At 42.9% G+C, this 12,048-nt stretch overlaps 1 protein-coding gene across 5 annotated transcripts in view; it reads left to right on the top strand.

Moving 5' to 3' along the window:
- Kiaa0753 (KIAA0753 ortholog) overlaps positions 1 to 12,048 on the top strand; it is an 81,311-nt gene that overhangs the window by 46,426 nt on the left and 22,837 nt on the right. For all 5 annotated transcript variants that reach the window (XM_063250991.1, XM_063250992.1, XM_063250990.1 and 2 more), the window contains 5 exons: positions 2,042 to 2,208; positions 3,815 to 3,934; positions 5,021 to 5,110; positions 5,346 to 5,435; positions 11,842 to 11,920. In XM_063250991.1, the coding sequence (XP_063107061.1) occupies positions 2,042 to 2,208; positions 3,815 to 3,934; positions 5,021 to 5,110; positions 5,346 to 5,435; positions 11,842 to 11,920 (546 nt within the window). The remainder of the gene's footprint in view (positions 1 to 2,041; positions 2,209 to 3,814; positions 3,935 to 5,020; positions 5,111 to 5,345; positions 5,436 to 11,841; positions 11,921 to 12,048) is intronic.

Here is a 12,048-nt window from a genome sequence, read left to right as displayed (position 1 = left end):
AAAGGCTGTACCAGTCTACACTCCCACCAACAGTGTAGGAGAGTTCCTTTTTCCCCACAGCCTCTCCAGCATTTGTTGTTGTTGGTTTTCTTTTTTTTTCAATTTTTTTTGGTCTTTTTCATTTTTATCGGTACCAGGGATCGAACTCACGACTGCCTGCTTGCAAGGCAGGTGCTTATGCCGCTGAGCTAAATCCCCAGCCCCTGTTGTTGGTTTTCTTAATCCTGGCCATTCTTTCAGGAGTGAGATGGTATCTCAGTGTGGTTTTAATTTGCATTTCTCTAATGACCAATGATGATGAACATTTTTTCATGTATTTATTTGCCATTTGTATTTCTTCATCTGAGAAGTGCTTATTCATCTCAGATGCCCATTTTTTGGATTGGATCTTTGAATTTTGGGGGTTTGAGTTTTTTTAATTCTTTATATGTTTTAGACAAGAGTCCCTTGTCTGAGAGAGAGTTCCATTTACACAATCTTTTCCCAGTTTGTGGGTTTTCTTTTCACTATGCTGGAGATTTCTTTTGACATGCAGAAACTTTTTAATAAGAAGTGGTCCCAGTTATTGATTCTGGGAAGTATTTCCCGTGTGGTTTGAGTCCTGTTCATGAATTCTCTACCTACTCCTATGTCTTCAAGGTTTCTACCCAATTTGTCTTCCAATAGATTTAGTGTTTCTGTTTTAATATTCAGATCTTTGACCCATTTAGATTTTAATTTAGTACATGGTTGTTCGGTTTCATATTAGCTAGTTGATGGGGCTAGTGTTTTATTTCTCAGGTAGTTGAGTGCCAGAGCTCTTGAGTCTGGTAATGTAAGATGATTTATTTTAATTCCAGGTCGTTCATGCCTATTAACCAAAAAAGTTTTTAATACTGTTACTAGGACAGGGCATTGTCCCTTGTCCTAGTTCAGTAAGCTCCTAACTAATTTGATGCCGTGGTCCTAATTGAGAAGGCTATTTTAGAATGCAGTGTGTTTTCTGCTGCTGCTTTGAAAGTATGAGATTTAAGAGGACTTAAGATTTGGTTGCTGCAAAAGTGATAACTACTATTCATTAATAATCACTGAATAGGGTGTGGTGGCACACACCTATAATCCAAGCACTCAGGAGGCTGAGGCAGGAGGATTATTTTGAGTTTGAAGCCAACCTGGGCTACAAGAGTGAGCTCAAGATCAGCCTTAATTATAGAGAGAGACTCTGTCTCAAAAAGCTTGCCACCCCCAAGTCCCTAAATACTAAAGAGCGTCTTGGATAAGTGCTCTTTAATATACCTTGGGAAGTCAGCTGGATAGTTAGAACTTGGTTTGAAACCACATTAGATTTTAGACTTCTATTTAAATTTTCCTTAAGGGACTACCATGCAAAACTGGCCAGCAGAGTACCTTCTACTACAGGAAGCCATACTGTGTGGATGCCACTTGCGGTGCTGTCCAAAGGGTTCTAGAGCAAACCTGTGTATGTCAGATGGCCCCAGAACAGGGAGCATTAACATTTATCACCAGTCCCTGACAGCTCATGGCTTAAGGTCAAGTCCTTCTTTCTTTCCCGAAAATATCTCTACTAGGGGCTGCAGAGGTGTCAGGACTGAGTCTATAAGAATTCAGTTCGGTGTTCTCAGAGACAGAGCCCCCTGCTCTGCAGCTTCTTCAGATAGCGTTGTTCAGACCTTTTAGACCTAAGGCTCGGAGAGGTTAAGTATTTTAACTGAATGTTTTATAATTTCCCTTTAAACAATATGGAATTGAAACATTAAAAGTTTAATTAGGAAAAAAATGTATAAATAAATAAGAATACAGTTTATATAGATAAAAAGATGGCAGAGCCAGGCATTTGAGTTCTCTTCCTCAACACTACCACCAGGTTACTTCAGTGTAATTTATACCCTTCTCTAAGTGCCTACACAGTGCTTTCTTCTTAGGTTTGCTGAATGGGCACATGAACAACGTAGAAGCCCTGGGTACTTTATTGAGTCAGAGGTTGAAACCAGAGTGTCTTTGATGCATGTTTGGCCTTTTAATTCATGTTTACCTCTTACAGGGATTGCACAAAGCTGAAATAAGTAGACCAGGCCAACCTCACAGCAGGAACAGGTTGCATCAGACAACAGTGTCATCCAGGTTAAAAATGAACCGACAGCCTGTGAGAGACCACAGGGCTCCCTGGATACCCCCACACCCCACCTCCCCACCAGCATCTCCTAAATGGTATGTGCAGATTCAAGGACCCACTGCGTGTGGGAGTGTCTTTATCCCCCGTGGGTGGGAATGGCAGCTTTAATTCTTCCTGTTAAGAAGAAATGTTAGCCAGGTGTGGTGGTACACTTCTATAACCTGAGCATTCTGGAAAGTCGAGGCAAGTGGATGTCAGGTTCAGCCCTAGCCTGTGCAACTTAGCAATTTGGCAAGACCCTGTCTCAAAATTTTTAAAAAATGTATGTAGTCAGTGTGAAAGTCCTTGGTTTAATCTCCAACAGCACCAAAAAACAAACAAACAAAAGCAAAAATAGAGAGAAGAGGAAGAAGTGAAAGCAGGAATGCTTAGTAGTAGTAGTAGTAGTAGTAGTTGTGGCGTAGAGGGAATAACAGTGATAGTGCTCATGTGGGATAGTGCACATTAGAATTTGTATTCAGGGCCTGTTGGTTCCTTTTCAGCCTGCCTGCAGTTGGAGTGGCTTGGCTCCCCAAGGGGCACTCCAGTACTTAGTGGATCTGTGTCATTTTAGGAAGATCAGGGCTTCCCTTGTGTCTTCCCCCAGCAGCTTCTGGTTCCTTGAGGCTGTCTTTTTAAATTTAATGCCCATTGCCTGGCACGTAATAGGCAACCATCAAATCTTTGCTGAATGACTAAACATTTAGACATAATCCACTGACACTGTTAAACTTCAGGGGACAGTTTGGAAAATGCTGGCATTCATGTCTTGTCCCCCACATTCATAGCACGTAGAGAGTGAGGAGCTGTCTGTCATTCCACAAGGCCATAGGGAAGGCATTGTCTTCCAGGGAGAGCAGAGCCCAGTAGGGAGCAGTCTTTGGGAAACTTGGTTAAAGTTAAAGGGGAGCTTGTTAGCCATGGCTCAGTGGTTCTTGATAACACTTCGGAAAGGAGAGGGGTAGAATAATATAGAGAACAAGCCCAAGCCTATAATGTAAGGAGAACAAGGGGGAAAGTCCGTGACTGAAGACTGTGCCTGTAGGGAGGCCATCAGATGACAGAGTCGGTAAGAGATCTCCCCTTCAGGTCCTCAGGGTTCCAACTCAGTGGCAGCGCTTAGCCATCAGCCCCACTGTGAGGGAAAGAAGCAGTGTTGAGACGGTGTAAGGTCTTACTTGTATCACAGACTTGATACTGAAGTCAGGTCTTCACAGAGTTATGACTTCAGTTAGTAAGCCCATAAAAGCGTAAATGGATTGAAGTTGGCATGGCAAACCCAGTGCACAGCGGTTTCCCTTTAAGAGTGCGGGTATGTCAGCAGACCCGGACGGCTTCTCCGCTCGCTGTGCTGTGTTAGGCCTCGTAAAGAATCATGTGAGGATGTAACAGGGAATATTATTACTGCTCAGCCCTCCATATTAAGGCAGGTTTGTTGCAGTTCACCCTGTATTCTGTAATTACATCTGTTTTCCCCTTTAAATAGTAACTGCTCCTTTGAAACAAAAGAAACTTCTCCCCCTACACTGGGTCTGAATGCAGGAGGACCTCGGTCTCCCCGACCTTCAGGTTTCCTGTGTGTGGGTCACCATGACTGTAATGCTCTCGTCTCCCCCGGGCCGGGAGGGAAGGATGACAGAGGTACCCTTCCATTCCGTGCAGCGCTGCCTGGCTAAAGGTGAAGCGCAGCCCCCGAAATGCTGCAAAAGAAGAGTGTCTCCACCAGGAAGGTGTCTCAGAGGAAGGCCAGCCAACGGGTGCCACAGAGCAGGAGGCGGCCAGGTTCGTGCTGGTGCTTTTCAAGTCTTTGAAAATGAAAGGACTTCTCTTATAGACTGAAGTAAACCCTTTCTTGTCTTCCCCACATCTAAAGTTGGTTACTTAAAATATAGATTGTTAAACTTTTCTGTTAAACTATGCAGCTTACATGAGCCCCTCTTTTATTCCTGATTTCATTCATTCAAAAATTATATGTACGTTAATTATGCTAGTTTTATATCTGACACAGTTCGTGAGTTCTGTGAAGACCTTAAACGAAAGGGGCGAGCAAAACATAATCCGAGCCCCTGCTTTTTAGAGTCAGTAGGAAAAATATGTAATTAGCTGTGACTTAAACCAGAGCACTGTATATATCCTAAGAACTGAGAGAATTTAGAAGGCAGAGAGGTTTCTTCTAGCAGTAGAATCCAGGTTTCACAGAGGGAGATAGAAATTAAACCAGGACTTGTGCAGTTAGGACTTAAATATGGGGGCTATGCTGAGAACAACAGGCCACTAAGTGTTTGTTTGGCTGAAATTATCTTCCAGTTGTGGGAAAGCAAAATAAAAATGAATCATTAGGGCTGAGAGTATAACTCAGTGTTGGAGCACTTCCCTAGCATGCGTGAGACCAAGTTTGAGCCTACAGCTTAAAAATAAAAGTGCAGTCACTAAACAATTTGATAATATCCATGTATCCCAAACCAAAGAACCAAACCACTTTTGTATACAATAGCATCGTTTGGAGGAAACTTTTCCCTTTTGTTTTTATTTTGTTATGCCTACATGGGGTTCTGTTTCTTTGTCTAGACTTGACGATACAGTAGGGTTTGTTTTAGCCTAACAAAAACTCCGAAGTACAGCATTGCCTGGCTTTCTTGACATTTTTTTGTTCTGCAAACTAATCGAAGTGCTTTTTATGCATAAATTTCTTTGTGTAGGAGACATGATACGGAATGCTTTTGCAGGCACACAGACGTTACATGTCTTGCTGAGTCTTGAATGAAACAAGGCTTGGTGAGGGAATGGGCTCCCTCCCTTTTGCTGTTTCTGTGGCAGTGATGCCCTGCAGCACTGGGCATAATTGGTTTGGCTCTTTTGTATTGTTAGGCTTGCTTGGCTTGATGCCAAATCTTCCAAAGGATCGAAGGAACTAGAAGATTTAAAAGCCAGAGAAATGGACAGAATGCAAAGACAGAGGTAAGTATTTGTGGCTGAGGCAGAAAAAAGTTAAGAGTGTCATATTCTATATCGTTAATTGTCTTAACAACCAGCGGAAGTGGGCATTTCCAGCTGCTCTTCAGTGCCTCTCGGCTTCCTGCCTCCTGGGAGGGCTGTGAAGCCACCTCAGGACCAAGCAGCAGAGCCAAGGCTAGAACAGGGCGAGTCGGACTCTGTCCTGAGGAGAGCTGGACTGACTCTGCTCTTCCTCTAGGCTCGACTGGCTTGATGCTGAGACTAGCAGAAGAACGAAGGAATTGAACAAACTAAAAAGTGAAGAAATGGATCGACTCCACAAATTAAGGTACATGTTTACTTCTGAGGGTGGCTGAGAAATGCTTGTCTGTTCTCAGTGAGCCAGACAGCTTTGACGGCTGAGACTGTCCAAGCCTAACCGTGATACGAGTAGGTGAATATGTGCATGAAGTGGTGAGCGGGCACCTGCATGTGTGCATAGCTGGTACAGCTTATTTTTTAGGAAGTGTTTCCCTCTGCAGAGTTTGATGGAAAATTGAGGAACATCTATCCTTTGAGCACAGCCCTTTGTGAAATATTAAACTCTTCTGTTTGCTTCTTCGTTTGTACCGTCTCAAGGATTCCTTTCCCCTGCCCAGTGCCAGCCCTGCTAAGGGCAGGGAGGGTCCACGTGATGTGTGTGTTTTACTCGTGGGTGAATGCATAGAGCTTGGGTTTCACTTGTTTGCTTGAGTGCAGTCTACAGTTTTCAATGGAGGTTGGGTTTTTTCCATTCATTCCTTCAAGACTGTTACTCTCTAACTACAAGGCATGAAGTTGGTTAAAGATTTAGAGCTGCTGCTGCTGCTGCTGCTACAGTTGGCTCGTTTTTTCAGCTGTGATAATCATTCACCCTACAGTCAGATAAATAAAACATTTATTGAAACATCTGTGTTATTTGACCATTCATGACAGTGTGTTCAATCCCAGTGGCAAGGCTTTGATTCTGTCATTAGAGGACCAAGTTGAAAACATAGTTAAGATTTCAAGTGATACAATCATAGACTCTTAGAATGTGGAGGGTCCTTTTCCCCCAACTGATTCTTCCAGGGACCCTGTAATGTTTCCACAGAGTGACTTCTAGCATGTGCATATACACTCTGTGTGATGGGACGCTTCATACTACTGCAGGAAGTCCATCCCTTGGTCATCTGTCGCTGTTAGAAGGAGTGACCTTAGATTGTCCTGAAATTGGATTCCCTATGACTCCTTCCTACTTGGAACCATGTAGCAAAAGGATAATCCTCTGAACTACGTATATCTGTTTGATGATTTTTTTGTTTAAAAAATTAAATATATAGACAGAAGGACATTCTAGATGCATATATGCAACACAAACATTACAAAATGCGTCCCCAGGAACAACCAAGAAATAGACTATCGCCGTACCGTAGAAGCCCCCATTGTGCCTCTTCCCCTCATCCCCATTTTTCCCTAAAGCAGCCATTGCCCTGGCTCTTGTGTTATCTTCTTGTTACCCTTCTTCGTGAACCCTCCACCTCCGGGTGCACCTGACCCAGCATACCTCTACATTTTGAAAATTGAGATGCACTAGTCTAGCAGAACGAGGAAAACAGTGCTGCTGCGTGAGAGAAAATAGGTCCCACAGAGTCTCATCCACAATCTGACCACACTTCCTTGGGGCTTTTAGGAGCCCAGCCCAGGAATCAGCATGCCAGCTCTTGAGTGAGTCCTGGCAGGGGCAGGGGCTGTGGCCCCCACCTTCTGGCAGAAGCCTGACTGGGGAAAGCGGCCGACCTGTCGTGCTCCTGTTCTCAGCTCCTTCTGGCCCCTCTGTGTCCCAGGAAGAGGAGGAAGTCCAGCAGCAGCAGGCCCGGTGAGCCGCCCACCCAGGCCGGCTTGCTCTGTGCTTTCCCACACTGCACTGTCTTCTTCCTTCCTGTACTTGCTTGTTTAATAGATCACATCATAATTTAGCAATGAGAAATCATACCCTTCAAGTCTAAAACTGTTTTTTTTTTTTTTTTTCATGTTTGCTGATAGTCTAGACGGATGTAGAATTCTGCATTGAAGAATATTTTAGTGGAACTATTTAACTTTTTGAGATAATTGTTCATTCAGGTCGGGTGTGGTGGCACAGACCTATAATCCCAGCACTTGGGAGGCTGAGACAGGAGAATCTTAATGAGTTTGAAACCAGTCTGGGCTACATAGTGAGTTCAAGGCCAACCTGAACTATAGAGTGAGTCCCTAGCTAAAAAAAAAAAAAAAAGTACGTTCACATGAAGTGAGGATAATACAGAGAGATCTTGGATTCCCTTTACCCGGTTCCCCAGTGTAACATTTTGGGAAACTGTAGTAGATACTACAGCCAGGGTGTTGACACTGACACAGTGAAGACACACTGGATTGGCACACGTGCAATCAGTGGTATTTCCATTACCACAGAGATGCACAGCATTCCCCTGGAACAGCCATCCTGTTCCCTTCTGTTTGCATCCACTGCGTGGCAGAGTGACCCAGGACAGCCACTGCTCTGTTCTCCCTGTTCATCCCTTTTGTTTCAAGATTGTTACGTAAGTGGAAATGTTGGCGTGTAACCTTTCGGACTGGCTTTTCCCCTTCCGCAATCAGCTTCACCCGGGTCGTTGCACCTGGATAGCAGCCTGTGACACAGGGATACGAGCATTTGCCTGACCAGTCATCGGGTTAAACATCGGATGACATCTGGCTCATTTCCAGTTTGGAGATAGCGTGAATAAAATTTCTGTAAACATTCACGTTACATGAATGTAAGCTTTCATTTGTTTGGAATAAATGCCTGGAGTGTGATTGCTGTGTTGTATGTTCGTTGTATGTTTTGTTTTGTACAAAATTGCCTAATTTTTGGAGTGGTTCTCAGTTCCAGGTGGTTGTTTTTTGTTTTTGGTTTTGGTTTTGGTTTTATGAGACAAGGCCTTGTGCTGTAGTTCAAGCTGGCCTTAAACTCGCTGGGCTCAAATTCTTGGTAATTCTCTTGCCTCAGCTCCCAAGTGCCGAGATTTTTTCTACAGGCATGTGCTGCCATACCTAGCTGTTGTAATTTAAGCTTTAATTTAAGCTTATTTTAGTTTTAATTTAAGCTTATTTGCTCTGTCTTCCTAGGCTGTGCCTTTCTTGGACCTTTGACTAAAGCCGTGGGCTTTTATTTTATGTTCTGTTTATGTGTCTATTCGCCTTTCTGGGTTGCTAGTTTTTCCAGGATCTACTTTGGAGACGAGCAGACACCAGGGAGCCCAGCCCCCTGTCATTCTTTTGGTCCCAGAGTCCCCAGCTTGTCCACCTTCATTTGCCTTTCCAAATCTCCTTCTTTTGGTTTATATTTAATATCTAGGGTTCTTAGTTGTACTTAACAGGGATAATAGAAGAAATATATTTATTCTTTTTCTCCACTCAGAGGAAGTTGGATCAAAATTTTTAAAGCATCACCTCATTTCTCATTGTTTTGCTTCCAGTGAGAATTCTGAATCTTACTTTCTGATATTTCTGTAGAAATTTAAACTCTTCTTTTCTACAGTAGGACTGGATGTGTATGTATTTCCATTTATCAGGAGACCTTTTTTCATTTGGCCATCTATTTGTTTCAATTCTTTTTTTTTTCTTGATACTGAGGATCGAACTCGTGACCTTACGCTTGTCGGGCTGGCACTTGTGCCACTGTGCTATATCCTTGGCCCTATTTACCTGAATCCTAAGAAATGTTCTTGCTCTGTTTTACATGTTTTCCTTGCCTCTTTTTTCTTTTCTCTCTTTCTGCATCTCCTGTTGTTTGATGTTGAACTTCCTGGGTTGGTCTTCTGATTTTCCGTTTTTTTCCTTATTCTTCTTAAAAGCTTTTTGTTAGAGTGTGCCTGCAGCACATGATGAATGTACCCATCATGGGTGGGGAACACACACTTGTCACATCTTCATCTTTATTACTTCCTCTTCCCTCTCGCCTTCCCCATTTCCAGATCACCTTCAGTCTGCACAAAGCTGCCGATTGTCTGCCTTATTTTTCCTAGTTCCTTTCTCCTCCCCTCCCATACCTCCACCTGCCACCTGGGAGTGATTTCCTCACACTTACTATTTCACTTACTGGGCTTGTTGTTTCTGCTACTGGGTTTGTAAAGTCTGAGAGCTCTGTTGTGCTCTCCAGATTTCTCTTACTTACTAGTCTCCTGTTCCATGGATGCATTGCATTCACTCTAGGTGTGAAAGCTACGCTTTCCCCTACTTTGCCCTGTTTTAAGGCCTCTCTTTTCTCAGCTAGCAGTGCTTCCCTGTCTTGTGATATATAAATGTAGGGATTGATTGCTGCTTGGAAACTGTATTGGTGTTAGTATTTAGTGTTAGGGGCTTTTTTTTTTTTTAACACTTTGCATATATTGAGATGTGATACACTTTGCATATATTGAGATGCAAAAGATTTAAAGTACAGTTTAGTGAGTTTCAAAGATGCATTATGCACCAACAAAATCCCAGTCATGGTAAAAAAATGTCCATCAACCTAGAATGGTAGTCCATTTTCATACTGTTATTCCCTTATCCCATGGTACCTCAGCCCTTAAGGAGGCAGCACTTTTTGAAATCTGTCTCTGTAAAATAGTTTTCCTTCTTCAAGGGCTTCAGATAACAGAATTGTCAGGATCCATTGCTTTGTGTCTGGCTTCTTTTGCTTAACAAGATAATGTAAATTCACACATTGTGCCTATATCAATATAGTTCACTCCATTTTATTCCTGGATTAAGCTCATTACAGGAATATACTACATTCTATTTGTCTATTCTGTGATTCAATATTGGGATCATTTCCCACTTGTAGTTAGTATAAAGTTTTAGAAATACAACTTCATTTCTTGTGGCTAAATACCTAGGACTCAGATTTTTAGGCCGTAGGATAGGTGGTTGTTTAACTTTTTAAAACTGGCATTACAGATTTTTCAGAGCAGTTGTAACATTTATCCTGCTGTCAGCAAGGCACGGAGTCTTGCACTGTTGCTTCACATCCATGCTCATGTTTGGCTCGCCAGTCTTGGCAACTGTACCCCTGCTGGTGGTTTTGTTTGCATTTCCTTGATGACTAATGATGAGTACCTTTTCTAGTGCCTACTGTGAAATATCCATTAAAGTCTTTTGCCAGTTTCTTATTGGTGTTTTGTTTTTGTTTCTTAATTACTGATTTGAGATCTTTACAGTGGTACCTTGGTTCATGAACTCACTCACTTGATTCCATGATTTTGGTCACAAACTGAACTAGATGAGAACTAAATCAAATTTCTCTATAAAATCAACATTGACCCCAAACCACTGAATTTGACTTGCTTCTCATCCAATCTGGTTTGCAACCAGAAGAGCAGAAAGAGTTAGGTCCGTGCACCAAGGTACCACTGCGTATTTTCGAGATGCAGTCCCTTGCCAGGTGTACGTGCCACAGATGCATCCTCCCAGTGTGGGCTTGTGCTCTGTATCTTTTTTTATTAGTTCATATTTACAGTACATAATGATTATCTTTATCGCCTTAATGGTGACTAGAAGTTTTAAATTATGATTAAGAAGTTTGTCTTTTTTGAACAGGTTTTTTGTGAACTCAAAGATATTCTTGTGTATTTTCTTTTAAATACTTTGTTGCTTTGATGTCTGTGATCCACTTTGAATTAATTTTTATATATGATCACAGGTCATTTTTTCCCTTGTGGATATCTGTCCACTTCAGTACCACTTGCTGAAAACATTGTTGAACTTGTGCTGCCCTTGGGCCAGCTGGATGGACTGTCGGGGGTCCTCTTGTTAATCTTTCACTCTTACTTTCCAAGTGGGTCAGACTTACCGGGCGGCGGGGTGGGGGTAGGGGGGGGTGGGGGTGTTTTTGATCTTTTTCCCAGAGCATAAAAGTGTGGACACAGGTGCCTTAGGAATTGGGGAGAGGGCTGTGGGTCTCACTGCTCAGCATTCAGCCCCCTTCTTTTCAGTACAGTACTTTCAGCCTTGACTGTGATTGGTGTCTCCTAGACCGGAGACCCTTCAGAGAATGAGCAGCGGGACAGAGAGAGAGGGAGGCAGTGGTCAGACTGTGTGAAGCTGGGCAGGGGCCCCTGGGGACCTCACTTTCCAAGTGCCACTTGGCTCTTTTCTTCTATTTTAAGCCACCTCCTCCCAGTTTTCCTAGAAACACCTGGTACTGCCAGTAATGTGCCCGCTGAAAACGGTCAATAGCACAGACTATGTGATTCTCAACTTCCTGCATTCCCCTAGCCCGAAATTCAACTTTCTTGGGTCAGCTAAGTTAGTTAACACTTTTGTCTGTTGTCTTCTAGTACAATTTTTTTCCTTCCTGTTTTTGTGGGTTTGTATCTAATTCCACTGTTATTCTAGTGGGGGTTTTAAAGTGAACAAAATTAATTTCTGTGGTTTAGCCTGTTTAGAAACTGTTATTTTGTAATGTATCGTGGGAACCTAACATGCTTGTCCAGCTGTGGCCTGTGCCCTGTATTCCAAGTGGTATCACCTGTGAGCTTATTGGAACTCCAGCGTCCAGGCATCCCAGGGACCTACAGAATCAGAATCTATAGTTTAACGAGGTTCCTAGGGGGTTTGTATGGGCACTGTAGTTAGAGAAACACTGGTTTTTATAACCATTTGATTTCTCTTCATCTGGAGTAGTTAGACAGCATGCAAACTAGGCTTTTGACCTGAAATTTTTATTTTATTTCCAGTGTCTCTGCCACCCAGTTAGCAGACAAGGTAGAGGCGGCAGTTCTGGAGCGTTTGAAGCCCCTCTTGGTCAAGGCCCAGGTAATCTGTTTATTCTATTTGCTTGCTGTTCAGAAGTTCTGTAATGCAAAAGAATTGCTGCCAAGGTCACACAGAACCCCGCAGATGAGGCAAGGGTCTGCCTGGCAGCTGGAAGTCACAGTGCTCAT

The sequence above is a fragment of the Cavia porcellus genome, unplaced genomic scaffold (genome assembly GCF_034190915.1).
Source record: "Cavia porcellus strain 051 isolate PalLab524CR breed Dunkin Hartley unplaced genomic scaffold, mCavPor4.1 scaffold_6, whole genome shotgun sequence".
In the NCBI taxonomy this organism is placed as follows: domain Eukaryota; kingdom Metazoa; phylum Chordata; class Mammalia; order Rodentia; family Caviidae; genus Cavia; species Cavia porcellus.
The sequence above is the reverse complement of the archived record's forward strand: the minus strand, read 5'-3'. Positions and strand labels throughout refer to the sequence as shown.